The sequence below is a fragment of the Miniopterus schreibersii genome, assembly GCF_964146895.1.
Source record: "Miniopterus schreibersii genome assembly, chromosome: 17".
Lineage (NCBI taxonomy): Eukaryota > Metazoa > Chordata > Mammalia > Chiroptera > Miniopteridae > Miniopterus > Miniopterus schreibersii.
Window position 1 is genome coordinate 37,556,666 of NC_138117.1, and position 24,608 is coordinate 37,581,273.

The window sequence follows — 24,608 nt, forward strand, 5'->3', positions numbered from 1 at the left end:
AGATTTCCAGAGGTTTGCATCAGAGCTCAGGTCTGCAGCAAGAGGAGAAGCTAAAAGTGCCTCTTACAGTAACAGCGTGACATTGGGAGTTCTCGAAGGTTCCAGCAGTCCTGCCTCTGCCCCTCTCACCCTGCATGTAGGGCACTCCTCTGTCTTTCTGTCCGTCTCTCTCCTGTACATGCACACACACACACACACACACACACACACACACACACACACGCACACACTCACACAGGGCCAGCCTGGGAGCAGCATGGTCAGGAGGCAGTGTGGCCCAGATGGAAAAATTCTGAGCTTGTGGATTGGAGTCAGAGCTTTGCTGAAATAATGCCAGGCATGCCATGGACCTCTCTGCGCCCCTGTTTCCCCATCAGTAACGTGGGCTGACAAAGCTCCCCTCTTAAGGTTTTGAACAGATTGAAAGGCTGTTTTCCTCACTTGCCTATCTCAGTGCCTGGCATGCTGGAGGTGTTAAGAAAATTGTATTTCATCCTAATGTGGAAATTCTCTAAGCAAAATAAAAACTTTCTAGTGGAGCATGAACTCTTTAAATATTTATAAAGCCTCAAATAAGCATGACGAGACATTTCATGGAAAATGTCTTACGCATGTGATCAAGGCTGAACCTGCACTTGTTTTGCTCAGTGGGCGTTGAGCCCTCAGGCAGCTGGTGACCTGGACTCTCAGCACCTGGTTGGTTCTGTCCTTCCTGGACAGGCCGGCACACTCACGCTCCTCCCCACTGGTCCCGGGTCCCTGTGGTTCTGTTTTTGATGGAAAATCAGCTCTCTTGCTGTTTTCCTCAGGCTTTTCCCAGAGGGCTCTGCTGTTGCACCTGTGCCTTCTGGTCACGGGTGACGCACATCAACATTTTCTTTGCTTTCTTGGCTTTGTCAAGAAGCTCTTGAAACAAAGCCCCTGACCTTAAGGAGCCTTGAGGAAACTGGGCCTGAACCTAAGTGCAGAGAACTTCATCCATTGAGGAGGGCGGGTGATGCCTTGACCTGTATCCAGAGACCCTCAAGGGCTCAAGTTCATCAAGAGCTGACTGTTCCAGCAGCAGATTACTCATCTGCTTGGCTTCCTTCTCTGGTCCTCCTGTGGCAGCTTGGATGGGAAAGGGACCCTGTAGGGCTCACCCAGTTCTACCCTAAGGCAAGGGTCACAAACCCAAATGTCTTTATGCAACGTAAGTGGCAGGATACAGATGGATACACAGGGGAGCTTATTCCACGCCTAAAGACACCCAAGCCACCAATCAAAACAGACGCAAACCAACCAACCAGCCAACACTGAGCAGTTCCCCTGACCACACCCGCCCTTGCCAGCCACTGACGGGCAGGGGATCTGTGCCTGCCCATCGGAGCACCGATCACAACAGGAAGTGCCCTGGTGCGTTTCTGTGCTCGGCTGTCATCTCTCTGCCCCCATTTGAATGTAAACTGGGTGATGGGAAGTCCTTGTCTGTTCAGTTCACCAGGAGTGCCCCGGGACCTCATGTGGTTCTACTATGATGCCTACTGCACAGCTTGTGCCTTATAAATATTTGTTGAATGTTTGCTGTGATTCAGATCCCTGAAACATTTAGTTGCTCAGACAAAGTTGCCTTTTGTGGCCAAAGGCTAAAGGTGGCACGTGGCCAGGCACCAACCCACCACCAGCCGTGCATAGCTAAGCCTCCCTCCAAGGCTGAGCCCACCTCCCCACACAGCGCCCACCCATTGGAAGGGTGCACTGGCTCCTTCCCGACCTGGCCCTGCCTGCTTCTGCAGCTGCGTCCCCTCGCTCCAGCTTTCCCACGGTGTCCTGGCCACACTGCCGCCAGCTTCCACTGAGCGCCCTCTGCCTTCAAGCTTCAGCTCCCTTCTGTGTGGAATGCCTCTCACCTGTGTGTCCAGGTCCGAGCACTTGGTAGGTGCACAATCAATATTTTACTGAGGATTATTGAACAAACGCTTCTCTCATTCATTAGACCAGGAAGCTGTCTCTAATCTTTTTACCTCTGTCCTATGGAGGAATCGATCTATTTCCTCTGAGAATCTCTATGTCATCTGTGAAACGGAGTAAAACACCAGCCCTTCTGGATCACTGTGAGAATTAAATAAGCGGATGCATGGCCCAGAGGGGGCGATTGCCGAAATGAAAGTGCCTTCTCCCTCCTCAGGATGGCAGTTCCACTGCCACCAAAATCTACTTTGGGGAAAAGAGATGTGATTAGCTGACAGTTTCCATGGTTCCCATTGGCTGGAAGGTCTCAGAACATCACTGGGCCAATTTCCAACCTGCTTCCCTCTATGGCTCCCTTCTTACCTGGCACCTGAGTCCACGGGACCCACCAGGTATGTCAGCAAGGCATCAGGTGTCCACAGCTGTACCCAGTAACAAAGGCCACCTAATAAATGCGACAGACTACCGAGGAGCAATGGGGCTCTTCTAACAACTAATTCAGTCCAATGACAAGGCAGCTCCAGAGGCTCAGTGACCGAGGCTGCTTCAGCCCCTGTCCTCCAACCCCTGGGCGCTTCATTCAGGCTGCTCGGCACTTGGGCTCCCACTGTGGGGTTCCCGAGGAGCCATCTGTGCCTCCACTAGGAACTTTGCGACTTTGGAGAAATCACTGAACCTCTCTGAATCTCACTGAATTCATTAGTAAAGTGAGGAGAAACATTGAATCATTACACCAATCAGAATCCCTGTCCCTACTCCCATCTGACTGTGAAATATTCTAGGCACACGACTGTCCTGTTTACTGCAGGGTCCAGGGCGATGCCTAAGATGTAACATATGCCAAGTCACTTGGGTCTCTTTGAGATGCTCCCTGCTAAGCAAAGGTCAGAGAATGAAGAAATAATGCTGGTAGCTGGGTGGACTCCACTGAGTTCCCCTTCAGGCATAATATAGTAAGAAAAACTGTTGTAAATAAAAAGAGCATTTGTGAATACTTACTACATCATAGGCAATGTACTAAGAAGCCATATATGTCTAACATAGATATGCATATATACATACACATGTATCTATGTATACACATATGTATTTTTATAATAACATTTAAATTATTTAAAAAATTGTGATGAAGTCCATATAACATAACTTACCATTTTAGCCATTTTTAAGCCTACATCTTGGTGGTACTAAGTACATTCACATCACAACCATCCATCCCCAGACTCTTCACCTTGCAAAACTGAGCCCGTCCCCATTAAACAATAACTCCCTTTACCCCCTCTCCTCCAGCCCCTGGAAACCGCTATTCTGCTTTCTGTCTCTATGAATGTGACTTCTCTAGATACTCATGAGGTGGAACCATACAGTATTTGTCCTTTTGTGTCTGGCTTATTTCACTGAGCATAATGTCTTCAGGGTTCATCCGCGTTGTAGCCTGTGTGAGAATTTCCTTCCTTTTTAAGGCTGCCCAATATTCCATTGCTTGTGTGTACACATTTTGTGTGTACATTTGTTAGTTGCTGGGCACTGGTTTGCTTCTACCTCTTGGCTATTACAAATAATGCTGCTATGAATATGTGTGGACAGAAGTCTTCAAAACTCTCCCTTTGATATATAAATTCCTTTAAATTCTATGTATATAACTTAAAATGTATGCACACGCATATACAAAACTTCACCATTCCAGTCTTGAAGGGACATCTTATAAAGTCCATCTTACAGATGTGGGGCCCGAGGCTGGGGGCTGGGTGTGAATTTCACAGTGCTGGGCAGTCAGCCGGGGGGCCTGGCACCATGTGGTGGGCACGGTCTCCACGCCACATGCCCACAGGACAGTGGGATCCCCCAGAGCTCGGGACCCAGGTGCCCAGGGCACCCACCCGCGGCCCCTTCTCGCGGCCAGCCGGCCCGGGCTCACCTCGTTGTCGCGGTCCTTCTCCAGGAAGTGGCGGGCCACGTGGCTCGGGAGGATGTTCCGCAGCATGTTCTCGTTGTGCTCCCTCAGCTCCTTCATCTCGTTGATTTCCTCTTTGGCCTGCACTCGCCAGAGGAAGTCCAGGCGGGCTGTGTACTCCAGCTGCAGCCGGGAGAGAGAAACAGGTCAGGCCTCGGGGTACAGGCTCGAGGAGCCCCTGGGGCGGGCCGGGGAAGCGCCTCAGGAGCCCTTCACAACCACAACAGGGGCCAGGGCTGGATGTTTTGGGGGGCGTTTTGCCCCACACCAAGAGATCAGAGGATGACCAGGTTTCACGGGGCCAGGTACCTCCCTTCCTGGCATACGGTGCCTACAGTTTTATAATTGTGTGATTATCTGATAATGGCCGTGTCTTCTACTGGTGTGCAGGTGCTGTGAGGTCAGGGGTCCTTCCCCTGCTCCACATCACATCCTCACCATGTAGCCACGTCCTTGGGGCAGGGCAGGCGTTCAATCAATATTTATTGACTCCACAAAGAAGTTGTAATAACCAAGGCAGCTGACACTTAGACTGAGCTTATTACTCCAGGCATCATTCTAAGCAATACACACATCTTCACTCCTTTCATTCATATAAAGGCCCTAATAGGAATTACTGTGATCAATCCTTGCTTTACAGATGAGAAAACGGAAGCAGACATGGTTAAGTGAGTTGGCCAAAGTCACACACTAGTTAGTGGGGAAGCCAGGATCTGGGCTTAACTCGAGTCCAGCTCTAGAGTCTGAGCTCTAAGTCACTAGGGATAAAGAAAAAACTGAGCTAATAACGGAAGGGTCGTGGATTTAGTTGTGAGACAAACATGGCCTAGTGCCCTGGTCCCAGTGACCATGCAAGACTGGAAATGGAATGACATAGGAAGTTATAGATAAAGCACGTGGCTCATAGTAGGTCCTCAGTACACATGTGCCCCCTCTTGTCCTAGCTTCCCTTTGCCTTGGCTAGTGGACAGCTTCCTTTCTGAAGAATCTCACGTTTTTGCCACAGCTTTGAGGATGACATTATTTCAACATCTTTAACTGTTGAAATGAACAATATGCCACACTGTTAAACACATGGTTGGGAGCCTTCAATCAACTGCTTAAAAAATCCAGCCCATTTCTTTTCTCTGTCTTATGTGGAAGTTCCAGTGGATGGCAAAAATGTGAAAAGACGGAGGCAGCAGGTTATCTATTCAGCAGAACTTGTAAGAGCAAAAGCTGGAAACAACCCAAGTGTTCATTTTGTTGGTTGAATGAACTATCGTATGCAGCTATATAAAGAAACAGAGGCTATTTCTCTACACTTTGATGGACTGTCTCCAAGGTGGAGAAAAACTTGTAGAGTATGTCACCACTGATCTAAGGAGGGAGATCTCTATATCACTGTCTCTCTGTCTACCTATAAACATACACACATATATATACATTAAAAGTATATTTTTTGAAAATGTTATTTGTTAAAAAATTGAAGTATAAAAAAATCAAAAGTAAAAAACCCCATAAAAAATCATTACCAACGAGATAAAGAAAAGAGGGGGTAAGGGGAGGAAAAGGGATGATTTCAAACTTTTAAAATTATATGTTGTTTTACAAACTTGACTTCTGAATCATGGAAATGTTTTACTTAATTATAAAACAAAGTAGATTTTTAAAACCCTGTAAATAAGCAAATGAACCTACATGTATAACCACACGGAGAGGAGCTCATCCAAACTTCCTCTAACACGATGACTTGATGATACATTCATAGAGGAAACACTCTGAGGATGAAATGAGCTTGAAGAGCATCTGAAGCCCTGGCTGGTGTGGCTCAGTTGCTTGCACATGGTCCGGGCACTGAAAGGTTCCGGTGTTCGATTCCCGGTCAGGGCACGGGCCTGGGCTGTGGGCTGCATCCCAGGTAGGGGGCGTGCAGGAGGCAGCCGACTGACGTTTTGCTTTCATATCAATGATTCTCTCTCTCTCCCTCTCCCTTCCTCTCTCTCTAAAAATCAATAAAAATCTTAAAAAAAAAAAAAAGAATCATAGGACTGTTTACAACCATCCTACTGCAGGTGGTAGTGTCTGTGTTCTTATTTTTAGGCTGTTGTATGTGAATGTAGGGTAACACAAATCAGTATTTGTGCTGGCGTCACTGAGAACTGGAATTTGGGGGGAGGGAAAAAGGAGACGCAGATCATAAGACTGATGAGCTTGAGTCAAAAGCATTATGGTCCTGACTACGAGGTGAAGGGTCCCTATGGACTCATGCTATGTATGCGTATTTCCCAGCTCTGCCTGCTGAAGTCCAGGCTGAGAGACAATGAGAACCTCATAGCAATGAGCAGTGTCCAGATTGGGGTTTCAAAATACCAATTCTTACCAAAACCACCTTACACTCTTTGCAGAAAAGGCTGAAATTTAGGAAAGAAAATGTTGAAGCATGGAACATCTTTCTCCACCAGAAAACAAGGAGATTATCAGAATCTTCTGGGGCTGTGCAGAAAGACTCAGAAGCCAATTGTCCAACTTCTCACAAGTAGAGGCTGGCTCTTAACTCAGGGCATTTGACTCCAAGCTGTGGCTTTTAACCCCTACACTCTATATATGTGACCTCATTCAGCTATTGTCCAACTATGGATAGATAACTATTATCTTTTTCATTTTATAGGTAAAAAAATGACAGCTCTGGGAGCTTGAGTCTCTCAAGGTCCCTCATTCTTCCAGTGGCATTGCTGGGACTCAAACTTAAGAATACATGGTTCCGAGACTTGGGTCTTTCTTTCCAGGCCACACAATCCCAGTGCCTGTGTTTATCAGACACAGAAGTAAGTGACTGGAGACATGACCTCAATAATCCGTCCCCAGGTGTGGCTTCCTCTGCCATCAAAGGAGAAGCCGAGGCACAGCCCAACCTCAGGGCTGCACGTGAATGAGGCGCGAGGTGGGAGGTGTCTGACTGTCCCCTCTCCCTGCCCAGCGTTCAGAACATTCCCCTGCCTGGAGGGGGAGGAAGGGTTGGGCATATCGCTTCCACGTACGTGTAAGATGACATTCCCCAACTATTCGGTTATTACATAATGGCCTTTGTCACCCTGGAGATGTGTGATCACAGTGCTCCCACCGGGAGGCTGCTGCGCACCAGGCACCAAGGGGCATTATTAACAAACACAGAGGGCCTCTGAGTCACCAAGGGGAGCCGGTGGAAGCAGGTAGCAAGCCCAGGACTGGACAGGCTTGATCCTGAAGAATAGGACCTGACAGATGCTATCAATAGATGACCCCTGAGCTGGTGTCATTCTGCAGAGGGCCCTTCCCACAGAGAGGCAGCGGGGCACGTGGTGGAGGGAGAGGCGCCCGCTCTGGCTGGCTTTCCTTACTGGCTCTGTGACCTCGAGTGACTTGGGTCTCTGCTCCTGCCTCAGGACCAGATGGATCACAATCCTTTCCCTGTTTGTCTCAGAGGCTTGTTTTCAAAGAAAACTATTAATAGCTCATGATTTTTGAACACATACTCTGCATGCAAAGTACTGGGACAAGCATGTTGTAGTTACAGTCTCATTTAATAGTATAACAACCCCATATATTATCATCATACCCATTTCATAGGTGAGAAAACAGACTCAAAGTCCAGTAAGTTACTGAAGGTCACACGTCTGCTAAGTGGCACGGTGGGTCTGAATGTTATCTGCCCCACTCCAAGCCTATACCTGCAAGTGCTGCAGTTACGGGATGCGATTATGTTATGTCAAAGTCTTCTGAATGGAACAAAGAAAACAGTAAAATATCCGATGCCAGTTACTCACTCAGACCCCGCACTTCTATGCTCTTACTTTATAGACGCTCTGAACACGATTAGGTGACTGCTTTCCCAGGACAGGTGGAGGATGTATAAATTAAATCGGAGTGTTAGAAAGGTGCTGAGACAGGGTATGATGGGGCCCACAGTCAGCCCTTGGGGTGGCAGAGGAGACAGGCACGTCTCTCTTACTGTGGAGCGAGGGCCCTCCCTTTGAACTCGCTCCCTCTGAGCTTTCTCTGAGGATTCCTCACACTGGCTGACAGAGTGTGCGTATGGCTTTCTGTAGAATTGTCTTATCTGACTGGGTCTTCATAGCCCTCCATTGGGCTATGGCATGTCATTTGCATGTCAGCCCCAGGACTTGGCCCCTGTAACTAGAAGCCACCGAAATGTGGAAGACAGGACCCCAGCTCTCGCAGGTAGCCCGAGAGACCTGAACATAGGAATGCTGGAGATGGCTAGACTGTGACACTTGGCTATTGTTTCACCATCAATCCAGCTAAAATGGAAAGACAAGGCCAAGCGGTGCTGCAGGGTGGAAGTCCCGGGCCACTGTGTCCCTGTGCACAGTTCTCTTTCTCCAGCTGGGGAAGTGGAAAGGGTGGGCTTGGAAGGCTGGGCTTGAAATCTAGCTCTCACTCACTAGCTGGGCCCCTTACTTGCTCATCTGTGAGATGGGATTCATAAGCACTGCCATTCTGGGCTGTGGGCATTTGACTGAATGAGATAATAGAGGCGAAGTGCTAGGCGCTTAGTAGGACCTTCGTACATATGAACCCTCTCCTGTCTTCACTCGCCGAGTTTCATATTACTCTCTTCTCCCCCTTGTCTACATTTCCCCACCCCCTCTATTACATGTAACGTACGCATTTCTAGGTTTTTGGGGTTTGGGCTGTTTCGTCCCTGGCTTCTCAGGGTTTGTTACCTCCCGGTTTCCATGGAGATTTCTCAGCAATCTGCTCTATTTCTGCTCCGGCTGACAGCCTTCCTGTTTCGTTCTTCTCCTTCTCTGGTTACTTTTTTTGAAGTGTGCCCAGACCGTGGATGGACAGGGGTCCAGGACAGAGCAGTGGAGCCGGCAGGGTCTGGCTCTACCCGAGGGAGAAAATCCCCCAGGGGATGGATATTACCGCTTTCCTGCTCTAAATTTGCACGGAGAAGTCCTGGTGATGACAGCAGGTGACACCTCAGGTGAAGCCTGGTATGATGCTCCCGTGCAGAATAGCCCCCTGTCCCTCTGACTCATGAAGTCCTCGGACAGTCCGATCCACACACGGCACATCCCCCTGTGGCATTATCTGGGGGCTGCTCTCCTCCGGGAGACTGGACGCTCTGGGCCAGGGATGGGTTTTGTACAGTACTGTCCACAGTGCCCACCCAGGTCCTGGACAGCAAGGCTCAGAGGGAAGTGGCATCAACACGGTGGGCGCTTATCCACCCAGGACACATCAGCAACAAAGCGCTTCCTCTGCGCATGTGAGGCAGTGAGCAAAACGCTGCACACGAAAACGAAAAAATGTTTCTGCGAAACAGCCCTGCTCAGGTGTTCCTGTCTTATTTTAGAAATGAGGAAACTGAGGCTCAGGGAGATGAGTAACTTGCCCAAGGCCACTAGCTGCTGAGAGGCAGAGGTGGGATTGGAACCCCGGCTCAGCTGATCCTGACGCCTGAATGTTTGCACACACAGCTTTGAAAGCAATAATCTCATCCAGGCCACAGAGCCGGGAGAGATCCCCGTTTCCCTCAGTCAGAAGTCAAAAGCTCTGTGTGTGTTTGTTTTAAGGACAACGGTCACTTTGAACAAGCTATACCTAAAGGGAGTTAACACCACATTGTTTACCAAGCCACCTTCTCCAGCTTAGTGTTTTCTTAAGTGGTCTGTGTTAGGAGTCAAGTAGTTAAGAACAGAGCTGGCTGCAAGCAGCTAATAGTCATGTGCTGCCAAGAAGAGCCAGTTTCATGGTAACGGAAACGCCGGGTGACCAAAGGCAGTTGGAGCAAAGTGTTAGCTTACCTGCTGTCCATGGTAGAACACAGCAAGGAGGAACATGGCCATCAGCAGCAGCGACGCCTCCTTGGTCCCCAGGAAATCTCTGTTGGAAGAAGAAATGCAGATGGCAACCATGGGGGGACTTCAAGGACACTCGCTAAGAAACAGGTTCAGAAAGGAGTGGGGTGGAAAGAAAGAGCAGTTGTTTTCTGAGCACCCGCTAGGTGATAGGGGCAGCTCTGGGGGCGTTCGTTTAGGCTGATTCAAAAATCATTTGACCCCCAAGGGCATGGGGTCACTTAGGTCATACCTGGTGGAAAATTCTAGAGTCTAGTATTTGGGCAGTGTGCTCACACTGATAATGATGTTCTCTCTCTAAGATGCACAGAGCAGACTGCCGGTTCCCAGAGGGGAGGGATGTGGGGGCTTGGTGAAAAAGGTGAAGGGATTGGGAAGTACAGAGGGGTAGTTACAAAATAGTCGTGGGGCCGTAAAGTACAGCACAGGGAAGATAGCCAATGATACTTTAATAACCATGTACAGTCCCAGCTGAGTACTGGAAATATTGGGGGGTCACACCATGCTGTACACCTGAAAGTACTATAAATAATATTGAAGCAAATATCTTCTATTTGCAGGACACTTTCTAGATTTCAAAGAGTTCTTGTACTTTCTTGTCATGAGAACCCATTTGAAGACAGGCATCCCCTCTTTTGTCTTAGATGTGACCCTGTTTGAGAGACAGGTGTGAATGCTTGCCACGTGCCAGTCCCTGTTCCAAGTGCGGTAAGAACCACACTTAGATTCTTTTGTCAATTCTGTCAAATGGACACTGTTTTAATTATATCAATTTTGAAATTCTTCCATCAATTCTATGAGTTGGGCACTGTTGTGACCTCATTTCAATTCCTGTATCTTTCAATAATTTCAATAAAAGCTCTGTTCCATGGTGTCACCTTCAGCTGGCGTGAACCTTCATTCACAGTTCTTGCTGGGGTGCAAGCTGCCATGTCGCTGGCCCAGCCTGCCCTGGGCTCTCAGGGCACCAAGCTGGAGGGCAGTTGAAGACAGTCAGTGGCCAGTGTATATTTATTTATTTATTTACTTACTTACTTACTTATTTTTAATTCTAAACCTAGGACATTTTTTTCCATTGCTTTTCAGAGAGAGTGGAAAGGAGAGAGAGAAACACTGATGTGAGAGAGACACATTGATTGGTTGCCCCCTGCACGTGCCCCAACCGGGGCCGGGGATCGAGCTTGCAGCCCAGGTACGTGCCCTTGACCAGGATTGAACCTGAGACCCTTCAGTCCATGGGCTGACTCTCTAACCACTGACCCAAACTGGCCAGGGCAAAAGTATGTTATTTCTCTTTTGTTTTTTTTTTCTTTTTTCGGCAGTGTATATTTAAACACCGGCGTGACTTTCAGCCATTAAAGAAATTCAGAAGAAGCCAGGGAATCCCATGTTTGACTCCAAATGCTTCCTCTCTTTCATTCTGGCCCCTCATGAAGCCTTTCTCAGGACAACCTAGGCCAGGAGGCAAAGAGTTTGGTGGAAGCAATGTCAGGCTTTGCATGTGGACACAGATGGCTCATGGAAATAAACAGTCCCTCCAACAGCCTTCCACTGGCTGAAGAAGAAAACCCCAATAAAAATGCTCAAGACAAGCCATTTCTATGGACATAAGACTTGCTTTCCATCACCACCTGTTACATCCCCCCAGGTTTCTCCATCTCAGGCAGCTGCCCCTTATCCATTCATCCAGGTGTTTGAGCCAAAACCAAAAACAAAACTAGAAGCCAGGCATTACCACTCCATTATCCCAATCCTGCCCACTCTTCCACCAAAATATATACTCAGCTCACCCACTTCTTTCCATCTCTACCTCCACCACCTGAGTCCAGCTGCCATGAGTCCTAATAGCTCCCTGAAGTTACTGTCTACAATCTATTTTTATATGGCTGCCAAAATATTTGTTATCATTAAGGCCAGGTCACTCCCTTGTTTTTATCACCTCCTAATCACCAGCACACAAAAACCCAGAACTCACTCAAAATAACTTAACTCTGGTGTGGTGTGAGGACACAGTGGGGCCATCATAGACGAGGTGCAGTGTTTAGAGGGAGGAGTAGTGAGCGTTAATATGGCTGCACCCTGGCAACCTACAGCTTTCCCTTTTCTGTTCTTGCTGGAGACTAGCTGGAGTAGCAAGGGGCTCAGGGAAACAGGGATATAAACCCAGCTTCCAAAACCAGCTTCTCACCAAGATTTATGCTAAAAGATCCACCCAGCTCATACAGGCCCAGGCCCAGGTGAACACTCCATGTAGAAAGGGGACTTAGGGGTGGAAATATGCTGTCTCTTGGGGAGGTAGTCAGATTTATCAATTTCTAGTTCCATTTGCTTTTATTGGAGATCAGATGCTAATAATAGATAATACTCATTATTGTGTTTCTTTTCTATATCCCGAGCAAAGCATGTAATTATTGAGCATGTACTGTGTGCCAGGCACATGCTGGGATACAGAAATGAAGACACATTGTCTTTGCCCTCAAAAGAGTCTACTGAAAAAAGAGAACCAAATAGACAGATAATTTTGTAACATGATACACTCCATAGTAGGGACACATCCTGTTGCCATGGCAATGAAGCTCGAGGAAGACTCAAAAGCTTAGTCTTAAGGACGGCAAGCCTTGGGAGGTAAAGGCAGAGGGGGCTGTATAGGTAAGGGGCATATATCTCCTTAGCTCGGGGATGACAGGCCTCTTGAGTAGAGGTGCTCAGCCAATGTCACCTGTCAAGTTTGAGGCCACAGGTGGTGAGTAGGAGAAAGTGCTCAGGTCTATTGGAGCTGTCCACTAGCACCAGTGCTGAAGGGAAGAGGGCTGGCCTGCGAGCCCTAGATTGTCATCCAGCATTTTAGCGCTAGGATGGATGGATTCATTCATTCATTCATTCACTCATGCACAGTCACTACAGTGCTTATTTTGGGAGGGGTAGGTGTATTTTAGTACCACTCTTTTCTCCACATCACTTAATTCTCTAGTCCCTGAAGTTTGGGGACTCCTGAGAAAATGATTAATGAGGCTTTGTACTCATGTAGACCCAGGTTCCAATCTCAGCTCTGTTACTGACCAGTTGTTTGACCTTGGACAAGCCACTCTATACCTCTGAGCTTCAGTTCATTGCCCATCGTGAAAGACCCTAATAGCGTTTACCTCCATAATTGGAGGCTTAAATGAGCAGATCTTGGTAACATGCTTGGCATAGTGCATGGCCCACGTCACCCTCTCTCCACTCCATAGAGCTCCTGGCTCGTGATCTTGCTCCTGGTGGTGCTTTATAAAAACCACTGGTTCACATTGCTTACTTTGAATGGAAAACATTTGTTTAGCTCCTGCTGAATGTGGCCCCGACTTCTGCCCTGACTGGCACTTCTAATATCCTTTTCTTTGTGATGCACGAGTTTTTTTTAAGCCCAGAAATTTATCACTTAAAACATACTTTCAAGAGGAAATATAAATACCTCTTGAATCATTCTGAAAGCAGTGGTTGAGTAAAAAAAAAAAAAAAAAGAGACGACTAGGTTAAATTCAGAAGAAAAGTAAAAAGACATTATAAATGGTTTTTGAGACTTTCTGATGTATTTCAGATGGCAAAAATAAGGCCTGAGTAGAGACTGCAGAAGATGCATAGTAAGTCTGCCAGATCAAGGAACATCCAGAAAGCATTGTGATTTGAATTTAGAAGACAACTTTTTTGTAGCTTCTATGATTATTTAAAGAACTTTCAAAGAGAGTCAAGTGGTTGAAATCTGTACAAGATTATAATATTTTGCTTGGTATTGGGTTGCAGAGATTTAAAACCAAGAAATGGTTTTATTTATTTTTATTAATAAAATAATTGAACTAATACTGCATCTCCCTATGTTAATAGAAAAGAACATAGTTAAGTAAAAGCACATGTAGGATAATGTAATTTTCAGGGCTGTAACAGTCTCTAGAGATGCTCTTACTGGATGTATCAGAAAAATTAGTATTTAATTTGAACGTTACTCATTATAGAAATATTTATGCTAATTGTAGTGAGTTTGGAAGCTAATAAAAATATAAAAATTGTCCTTAAGCCTACCACCCAGAGAAAACAATGGTTAATATTTTGGGGTCAATTAAATGAATGATAGCCACTATTATTAACATTGCTACAGACAAATTACAACCAGGTCCTACAAGTTTGGGATCTGTTAAAGGTAAGGGAGTCATAAGTTATTAGGTTTAGAGGAGACCTGAGCTATGATTCAGTCCAAATCTTAACTCATTAATTATCTGTAATTAATATAAATGACAAAACTGAAAACTAGAGATTTTGCTTAGACTTGTAAGCCAGAGAGTGCCTAAGCTGCGAAATGCACTGCTCTTCAGCCATTCCCCAGGTTTCTCTAATCCACCTCCATCATTTTCCCAGGGGTTCCTCTTCCCACTGGAAGTCGAGCACCTTCTGACCGGGCAGGGGCGACACTTACTCTCCACTGTGGTTCAGGTTGTCATAGCGCAGAAAGAGACCTGCGTAGATGGTCTCGGTCAGCAGGGCATAGATGGCGATCATAATGAGCAGCACAGCCAGCTTCAGGACAGAGTTAAGTCGGAGGAAAACCGCACAGGTCACCATGGCCAACACACCCGTGAAGACGAAGTACTGCAAACAGCGAAAGTAGGTGGTCAGCTTCAACGGGAGCGTGGGGGTTCACTCTCCCCCCACGGAGGCCGAGGTTTGCTGAGCATCTCCGTTTAGAGGCCTCAGCACCCTCAATTCAAAGGCCCTAAATTGAACTCATCACTCCCTTACCGCTGCCCCAAACCTCCGTTCCCTGTTTTGGGGGAACCATTCACACCATTCCTCAAGCCAGAAACCTTGGTCTCATCTTGGGTGCCTCCTGTTCCCACGTTCCACAGCCAGGTCATCCCTCCCTGGACCTCACACCCAGCCAGCTTTCTCCTCCCACCTGCTCCTGTTCAGTTCTCACCTAGTTTGGAGCAGTGTTCGGCAGCTCTGCCTTCTTCTAGCCCCAGTGCCCCGAATAGAGACTGTCATGCTACCAGTGTTTCTAAAACACAGATCTGATCGCATCACTCCTCAACTTGAAGTCCTTTTATTGCTCCCCATTGCTTCAAATGATGTCCCCCTTTCTGAACAGCAAGCTCTCAAGACCATCACATAGCAGATGTCCCTTCACTTCCCAAACCCCAGCTAGGTCCCAGCCTCCCTGCTGACTAGCTGCTCCCCTGCTCTCCGGGCCCCAGCGTTTGGCACCCCGTGTGCTGGTGCTCAAATCTCATCCAGGTGACTAAGCCTTCCGCCTCTGCCAAACTCAGGTGTCGCCTCCGAGAAGCTTTCATGCAGATCTCCAGGTGCTTCTGGGTGCTCCCTCTTTCCTGCATAGCTCCCTCTCTCTATATAGCCCAGCATAACCTATATCACCCTGTACTAGAAACAGCTGTTCAAATGGCCAGTTTGGAACCGCTCAAGGGCCAAATTAGTCCAGTGGCTCCCATGTAGTCGGCCCGGCCAGAACCCAGCCACCCGTAGGAAGCTCCCCAGCCTGTTTCCCTTACAGAAGTATCCCAATATCGCATTCCAGATGGGAGGTTTGGATTCTGACCAGTCAGTGGGAAAAAAAGAATTCAACATGAATTATCGAAGACCCACTCGGTGGCAGTGCTTTGCCCTTTGTACATATTTTCTCTTGTAATTCTCAAAATAATCAGTCAAGATGAGAATCATAATTTGCATTTTACAGGTGAAGAAACTGAGGCTCCCAGAGCTTAAATCAATTGTTTAAGTTCTCTTAGCTAGACAATGACACCAAGAGCACCTGCATACAGCCTGTCCTTGTAAATGTGACTCTGGTAGGCTCACTGGGCTTGACCATTTCTAAAATCCATCCCAGTCTTGTGTACACGGGCCCTTGTAACAACTTGTCTTTTCTCTCCTACTACATGGATAAGCCCTTTCTGTATGGGCAGGGAGATGGGTAAGAATTTCCACAAACTCCCTGAGAAACCACTGAACGCATGTTTATTGATTTTTTAAAGCAGACTGACTCATTCACGTATACCTGCCAGAAGTACTGGTAACAAATATAAATAGCAGCTCCCGATGAGGGCAGGGGCCTGCGCCCTCAGGGTGTGCGGGATGGATTCAGAAGTGAGTGACTGCCCCTGCCCGCAAGGAGCCCAGGGTCTGGGGCATGCGTTACCCTAGTCTCTTCCTTTCCCAATCAATCCAGCGCAAAGACAGGCCTCCCTCGCTCCTCCCTGTGATCCTCTCGGGCAGCTTTGCAGGCGGCTCATTTTGATGCCCTGTGCAGGAAGCCGTGAGCGGAGTGAGCAGGTGAGAAGCTCATTCTCGAGTTTACTTTCTTCATCCAGAGAAACTTCTAGATCTTCCATTTTTCCAAATGGAGGAAAGAGGAATAGACCCGAGGGTCCAATGAAACAGGGACAACGTTTCATTGTCACCCGCATCCCATGAAGGGCTGCGCATGGCTTTGTCAACGCTAGTTACGGGTCACTTACTAGGTAAAAAGCCATCAAAATGATCGTGCCCTTAAGCAAAAGTTATTAAGTTTTAGAAAAGTGATAAGTGTTCATGGGGTGCCTCTTGTAGGCAGGGCGTGGTGGAGAGTAAGCAGAGGCCCAGGCCTAACGTTTAGGCGTGGACATGCCAGTAGTGCTACGCTGTGGAAGATGCTCCCGTGGCAACGTGGGCTCATGTGGAACACGAGACAGGAGTAGAGGAACTAAAACTATAATAGAAATAAATTAAAAATAAATATTTATTGGGTATGTATTCTGTGCCAGGTACTCCATGAATGACTTTATATGCTTCGTCTTATTTAGTTCTTAAAATCACCCAAGCACAGATGCCAGGGGTAATTATTGCACAGTACTGAGGCAAGACCCGTCTGATAACTCTACCTAATGCCCCCTAAATTACGATGTTTTGCAGACTGGCTGGTGGGAAAAATACTCTTTCCAGCACTGCGTGAGCCCCAGGCATGGATCCTTCCAGGCGGTCCTTTCCCAAGCACTGGGTGGTTTCACCTGCATTGGTGGGACCCTCTGCAGAGCTCTGGGTCCTCTCTGTGCAGCTTTCTTCTCTATCCTGCAAACTCTAGCCTCCCTGATCCCCCAGACTCTCAGCTTTGTCTTCTCAAATCAGAGGTTCACGAGTTCCCCTAATCTGAGACACAGACTGAAAACACTCATATAGTAGCCACAAGCTCAGACAGTAACAGGGCTCACTCCACTGGCTTCCGTTTTTTCTGGGACCACTGTCCATCAGTGCCTGAGGCCCAGTGTCTTCAAAACGATTGTTGCATACATTTTCTTTGTTTGTTTTTAGTAGTAAATAATTTCTCTGCTTCTTCATTGGGAATATACCTTTTATTTCAAAGAATTACTAAACACACACCATGGGCTCTGTCCCTTGAGTAACCCTGAATAACTATACAATATTGTGACTTGTCCTTTAAACAATCAATAAATTTGACGGACTGGGAAGAATGTTCTAGTTAGATAAATGCATTATAGAAAGGATGGAGTGTGAGCTCTATGATGATGCCAGAGGGTATGGGAAATGGCAGGAAGGATCTGAAGGGACTGGATCCTCCTAAGAATGCCTTTTGAAAAAAGGAGGCTTGAAGGCTGGGTAGGACCTGAAAACATGGGGAAGAAATGGGGGAAAGCGCCAGGTGCAAAGAAGCATGTGATTACACTTCCACAGAAAACCGGCCCTTGGGGACCTTTTAAAACTATAGCCAGTGCTGAATGCTCTTGCAAATAGAGTTAACTATTTACCCAAATCTGCTAGAGCCTGTAATCAAGGGCCTGGATTTTGCAATGGTCTTCCTGTCAAAGCCCCTAAGAACTGCATAAAGTGTCTGAGATAATGACATTGTGGGTTCGTGCATGTGATTTGCATTCATTTTGCAAACCTATGTCTCTTTTTTTAAGTAATTGGCAAGCTCCAGTTCAAAACTAAATTCTACTTTACACCATATATTGTAACAACCTCTTATGGTTATATCACACCACCCAGCTTAATAATAGGCCTTTGAATGGAACATCATTTCTCACGGGGTGAGCCCCAGAGATCAGAGACACAGATGAGGAAACCAGTGCTCAGAGAGATGAAGCGCTTTGCTTGGGACACACTCTTGTGAGGGGTGGGAAGGGGTGTGCAGATTAAGCCTTTTAGATGGTCTGAATGTCTGATTCCTTCCAGTTTGCTAGACAAATCCTTAGATAGAGAACCACAGCCACATCTATCAGGATGGCAAGTCATAAGGTTGTCACAGTAGGTGGCACAATCCAGCTCCCCATCCTTTAGACCAGTGGGATTCCTGCACCAGAGGGATGTCAGTAGCTGGTGTCAGTATTTGGTCTATAAAGAGCCAGGCCATGAATATTTTTGGCTTTGTGGGCCACACTATCTCTGTTGTAACTACTCGACTCTGCCATTGTACTATAAAAGCAGCCATAGAAAGTCGGTAAGACATGGGTGTGCCCCAAGAGAATTTTATTTATAAAACAGGCGGCTGGCAGAGTTTGGCCTGCGGGCATAGTTTGCTGACCCCTGAACATGATGATCCTTTGGCTGTGGGAGGACAGCATAAAACTCTGATTTATTTTATTACCCTTTTCCACAGTCTCTCTCTGGAATATGTTTCGTAATGCACGTGACATGTCCCCACACTGGTCCAGGTGTGTCACTTACAGTAAGCATATTAGCAGTGCAGGCTCAAAAGATGCGTGCTGGAAATAATAGATAAATCACAACTGAGATTTAATGAGCAGATCCTTTGGGCCAGGTGTTGCTCTAAACCCTTTATATGCATGAATTCACTTAATACAACCACCCATGAGGAAGGTATGACTTTCACCTTCATTTTACAGATAAGGAAACTGAGGCACAGAGATGAAGCTGTGTGATCGAAAAGCTCACCCATCATGAGTGCCGTGGTCCTGAGTATGGGAGTTCAGGTTTGGGGCCAGGGTATACAGTGTCGATTGGGAAGGACACAGAGGCCCAGACTAAATAGTTTATGAACACGCACTCATGTCAGGCGTGTTAGGAACTCAGCATTCGCTAGCTCATCCAGGTAGTCTCCACGAGAACGTGCTGTCCCTTAACTCCACAAGAGCCACGGGAACAAGGCGCTATTTTCCCCACTGTCCAGATGAGGAAGCTGAGGTTCAGAGAGAGTAAGAATTAATTCAAGATTCTGCTGCCAGCACATGAAGGGGTTCAGTTGGGAGTGGAACCCAGCTTTTGCCTCAGTGTCTGAGTCTTGGCCAACTCACTGCCTCTTGGGCCCCAACTCGTGCCTCCAAACCAGGAAGCTCTCAGGGAGCTGGTGTCCCAGAGTCCACGACATCGCGGCTCACTCATTACTGGGTGGGGGAAGTCCCAGAGCATGTGTCTGTCCCCTGCGACCCTGGACTTCCTTAAGAAGAGCCTAGTTCTGCCCGAGGGACGGAGCCTGGGCTCAGGCGTATGTGCTCAAGAAGAAGCCGGGTACTGGTGGCATTGCAGTGCTGGGTCTTGATAACTGAGGTAGGACCCAAGGATGGAGAGAGGGCAGGAGGGGGGGGAGGAGGAGCAGGGGTCTGGGGGCATGGCCCCGAGCGAGGTGTTTCCTAAGCCTCTGCTTCATCACCTCCACTTTACGGAGAGGGTCACAGCCTCCGCCCCAGGCATCCTGCCTACCTCATGAGTCCTGCGCATCAAGTAGGTGGATGCTCTGCCCCTGGCGTGGGGGCGAGGCTTCTCTCCTTTTGGACATTTCTCACACCAGCGCTGGGGCCCCGGTGAGAGGACAGAGACTTTCCTGCACCGGGTGCTGGAGAGAGTCCCTGAGAACAAGGGGCCTCTCAGCATCCTCAGGGCATGGCGTTGGCTGGGATCTGCTGGGACATCGCAGCTGTCCTCCCTCCCGACCCAGAACTTCTGTCTTAATGTGTAAAGGTCTGCACCATGACTAGTAGAGCCTAAGGTTGTCCTTTGCCTGGCCGCCAGGCCCCGTAGGCTGACCCTAAGCCCAGGGCCAGACCAGTGGCTCTGTCACCAAGAGAGAGTCAGACTTACATTATGAGGGTAGATGTCCTGTTGGGACACTTCCTCACCCTGCAGTGCTCCACACACTGTCTACACCACTTTGATTTAAGCTGAGTTTGTGAGTCACTATCTTCCTCCCTCCCTCCCTCCCTCCCTCCCTCCCTCCCTCCCTCCCTCCCTCCCTCCCTCCCTCCCTCCTTCCTTCTTTCTTTTTTCCTACCTTCCTTGCTCCTTCCCTTCCATCTCCTATCTTTCCCCCACCCATCTTTCCTTCTTTCTGTCTTTCTAGCCTTCCTTTTCCAATGCAGCAAACACCCTTTACGCAATAACTCTGTGCTCTGTCCTCTCTTGATGACATAGGTTTTAAGATGAGTCCGTGGAAATGAATCGGGGAGGAGGAGACAGAGGGAAATTGGAAAGTGGGTGAAGGGAAAGATGGAGAGGAAAGTATGGGGGAGGAGGGAGGGAGAGAGAAGTGGGGAAAGGGCAGCAATGGGAAGGAAGGCAAGGGAGGGAGCAGGGGAGAGACGGGGGAAAGACAGGAGACAGGAGAGAAGAAAAGGTGGACAAGGGGAAGAGGGAGGAAGAGGAGGGAAGGGGGGAGGGGGGAGAAGCAGGGAGGAGCGGGAGGAGGAAGGAAGAGGCAGAAGGACCAAGCCTCTGGGCACTTTCGGACGCCCTCTGGCCCCTCCTGCTAGTGCGGAGCTGGTGCAGACATCTAGGCCCGAGTTCTGCCAAGGGGAGTTTGTAAATAAATACCTCTGGGTAGGAGCAGATATCTGTAAACACAGTTGAGGAATTGAAAGTCAGGTTCTTCAAGGGTATCGACTTGTCAAAATCACACCACAGCTGCGGATTAAAAAATAAAGAACAAAAAAACAAAGACACAGGAACAACAAAGTCAGTGAGTGCTGAGAAAGGCAGCGCTGTCGTTTGGGCTTCAGCAAGGGCCTGGGCGGCAGGGCGCTGGGCTTCGTCTCGGACTGGCAGTGCCAGCTGGGGTCGCCTGTTTCCCTTTAGCGAGAGCACTGGCTCAGAGAAAGCACCGGGGAGCCAGCGAGGAAGCCTGGTGCAGGCTGCTCTGTTGGCCCAGCACCGAGGGTCACCGGGGCATGCTCGTGGGGCTCAAGAGAGATCAGATAGGTGGCAGGAGGAGGGGTCTGGGGGTGCTCACAGCCTGTCTCCACTCAACAGCTGGGAGGATTTGAGGGACCTGAGGGGGACATTTTCCATAAAGACTCTCAGCACTGGGGTGGTGGGCAATCCTGAGCCCAAAACTTGCTGCAGGAGGTTTTTGTGGTGCTCAGAACGGAACAGCTACCATTGGTTGAATGCCTCCTCTGTGCCAGACACTTTGTACAAAAAAAACCACCTCACAATCACCGTGTGATGTTGCTGCTAATTTTATCCCCATTTTACAACTGAAGAATAGGAAACTCTGAGAAGTAAAGTAACTTGTCCAGGGTCCCGAGCTGATAGGTGGTGGAGCTGGGATTTGAACGCAGGTCTATCTGACTCCAACGCCTCTGAACCTCCTCCCACACCACTGTGGCACCTCTGGCCCCAGGGGCGACCCTGCCTAGAGTCACTGGACTTATTGTCCAGTTCTGAACCCCAGAGGTATCTGATTCCCCAAGATAAGATCCGGCTACAACTCTGAAAGCTGTGAGCAATGGTCCTGTGTGCTTCCCTGTTCAATTTCTAGAATACTAATCTGATGATGAATTTAATTAGACTATGATTTCCCTTTTTCTTTGTTCCATAGAGCCCTTAACTTCAAGGCTGACAGCAGAGCTCGAGCAACGTAGACTCTAAGTAATTACTGGACCAATTTACACAACGACATTCAGGTCATATAATCCTGCAAAGCAAGGCTGACAGTTGTGGGAGTCCATGCTTTGGGTCCCTGAACACGTGGAGACTCCTCCAGGCCCTTGGGGAGTGGCAATGGTCTCAGTCACCAGATGAAACCTCAACTAGCCTCTCTCAATGTGCCAACTTCAAAACCTGGCATCAGATTAACTGCTCCTAAACTCTGCCAGGTCCCTAAGTCATGGACAACACAGACTGTTATTTACACAGACAAAGCCTATAGCTACCACGTTACCGTTCCAGAGAGAAAATGAAGTCATTAAAACATGGATCATCAAATTAGGAGCAATGATAAATATGGCAGTTGGAGATTCACTGGAGCTCGATGTGCCACATCCAACAGGAACTTTTAGAAAGTCATGGGTAAGATGCTCAGCCTTCCTGAGATGCGGTTTCCCCATCCATTACATGGGAACAGTAATACCTACCTGTAGCCCATAGCAGATGCTCAATAAATGACAGCTATTTATTTCCACCCCACCCCCATTCCCAGGGATACAATTTAGCAGATGAGAATGACCATGAGTCCTGGAGTCAGACAGACCTTCTTAGCAAGTTATTTCATGTCTCTGAGCCTCAGCTTTCTCAGCCATAAAGTGGGGATAAGAGACTTACCTCACAGGGTTTATGTGTGCATTAAATATGAAAACCTCGTACGGCTCCTCCTTCAGTGCGTGGCACATAGCAGGTGGTACTTAATAAATGGTAGCTGACTGACCACGCCAACTGGCTAGCCAGTAACAGGACAGAAGCTTAAGGGAGTTCAGAGCTCCTTTGCAGCAAATAACCTCTCCTGCTGGGAAACAGACCATCTGCCACCAGTGAAGTGGCCAGTTCTGACAGTAGCCACGTCTTTGTGCTCTGTCCCTAAGCTTGGGGCTGGACCGGGCACAAGAAGGTAACTGGTACCAAGGAAAACAAGGACAGAGGCTGCAGCTCCACAAAGCCCGGGCTCCTGAGGGCACCCTGGAGGCCACAGGGCGGGTGGCTTGGAATGCTTACGATATTCAGGATGGCGCCCAGGAAATTAATCAGGATGGACGCGAAGATGATGACGTTCCGGGCCAAATAGGTCTCGTTGATCCAACAGCAAGTTTTCCGGAGGACCAGGGGCAGACACTTGTAATCCTCCGCCGTGGTGATGAGGACCAGTGCCGAGTGCAGCATGATCAGGATGGAAAACTGGATGGCCATGGGCATCGCCCTGCAGGGGGCACAGAGCACGGGGCGCCCGGCTTTCACAGTCCGACTCCCCTCGCTGAGCGACGCTGCCAGGCACAGCCACGATCGCCCTCCCCGACCCCCTGCTTCTAAAATTCCTCTGCGTCTCTACTTGTTTAAGAAATGGGCTATCGCACGAGACATTTTTTACTGCATCCATCCCTAGAATATTCTCTCGATTGAGAAACTTTGCAATGAACATCAACTATTTGGCTTGATGTATCTCTCCTGCCCTATTTTTTCACGTCTTTTCCGTTCATCGTTCCCACTAAGCCAACTGCTGCCAAGGCAACACAGCACTGGGATTTTATCTCAACCCTCTGGCTGTGGGAGGGGCCCCCATGCCTTTTCCCCTTCAGGGTGGGTTTTATGAAACACATTCCCTCTCGGTTTGCTCCGATGCCCAGAACCGAACCTGGCACATGGTCCAAGTTGCTTGGCTTGGTGAGTGATCACCAAGGTTTGCACGGAATGTACTAGGTGCCATCTGGGGCCTGGGTCCTCGAGGGTGCAGGTGAGACATGAGTAAGGAGAGGGCACCCTTGCCCAAGGCTTCACCATCACTCCCAACTCTATGTCTCGAGTGTCAAGCTCTCACCAAAGCTCTTGCCCTGGTGGCTCCTGTATAGTGGGCCCCTCTGCTGGGTGTCAGGCTGCTTCTAGGGACTCGGATTATCTAAAACCCCATCTCTGGAGGCTTCTTTGACCACTTCCTTTTCTAGCAAAGGTAGTTTAGGAAATGTAGTCCAAAGGGTGGGATAGCAGAGTACATGGCATCCTGACAGCCAGGGGTAAGACCATCACAAGGAGGGAGTGACCACGACTCCAGCTCCCTGTGCCAGGGCAAGCGTCAGGGGGGCTGGGGCATGACTCCTCCCCCGGGTCCGCTCTCTCTGGTGGAGGTTTTGCTGTTTCCTCTCTTGTTTAATACTTGCACAATTCTGATTTTATGGATGCCCTTGGCAGGGAGTCTCTGCAGGAGCTCTAGGTAAGAACAGACGGTCTGTGCGGCAGTGGGTTCCCAGAGGGCTCTGGGCAAATGGGAAACTGCCCCCCAAACAGGCCTGTGACCCGCCATTATCCCTGGGCCCCTGGGGATGGCAAATGAAGGGGAATGCAGGTGGACCACTGCGTCAGGCCGTCCCGGGGGAGCAGAGGCCAAGTCCAAGGCTGTCGTGTCTCAATCACGGAGAATATGAACATCTTCAGTTAGGCTGAGGCAGAAGCAAAGGCGGTGAGAGAGCTGCCCGGTCCCGCGGCCCCCGCTGCCCTCAGGTGAAGTCTACGTGGCGCGCAGGCCCGGACCGGCTGCCCTGGGCTCTCTCTGCCGCCCTTCGTCTCTGCCTCTCTGATTTCTCTGCACCCCGTGGCCAACAGTCAAGCACAGCCCTGTGCTATGCTGCGTCCGCCTCTGCTTTCTCACAGGACGCGGTGCTCCCCTCCCCCGGGGAGGCCTGCTGGGCCTCCAAGGTGCAGCTTCTCTCTGGGTTCTTCCATGACACCTGGCACAGGGCTGAGAACATGGCAAGTGCCCAATGAATATGCACGGACTTAGCTTCTAGTGGGGAGAGAAGGTGTTCCTCCCCTCGCCAGCCCCCCAGGGGAAGAGAATTCCCACCCATCCTCCCAGCCCCTCTGTCTGAGCCTCTGCTGCCTCCTAGGTCTCCAGGAAGGACATGGTCACCGTTAAAGTCAGTGTATGTGAAGTTCAGATGCAT

The 24,608-nt window shown here is 48.7% G+C and overlaps 1 protein-coding gene across 3 annotated transcripts in view; it reads right to left on the reverse strand.

Annotated features, from left to right (window-relative positions):
* Nucleotides 1–24,608, reverse strand: part of ADCY8 (adenylate cyclase 8) — a gene marked incomplete at both ends in the record, with an annotated part of 155,309 nt that overhangs the window by 18,454 nt on the left and 112,247 nt on the right. For 2 of the 3 annotated variants that reach the window (XM_081116487.1, XM_081116485.1), the window contains 5 exons: nt 3,869–4,027; nt 9,700–9,778; nt 14,201–14,373; nt 20,557–20,646; nt 22,672–22,873. In XM_081116487.1, the coding sequence (XP_080972613.1) occupies nt 3,869–4,027; nt 9,700–9,778; nt 14,201–14,373; nt 20,557–20,646; nt 22,672–22,873 (703 nt within the window). The remainder of the gene's footprint in view (nt 1–3,868; nt 4,028–9,699; nt 9,779–14,200; nt 14,374–20,556; nt 20,647–22,671; nt 22,874–24,608) is intronic. The other variant, XM_081116486.1, reaches the window with a different exon arrangement.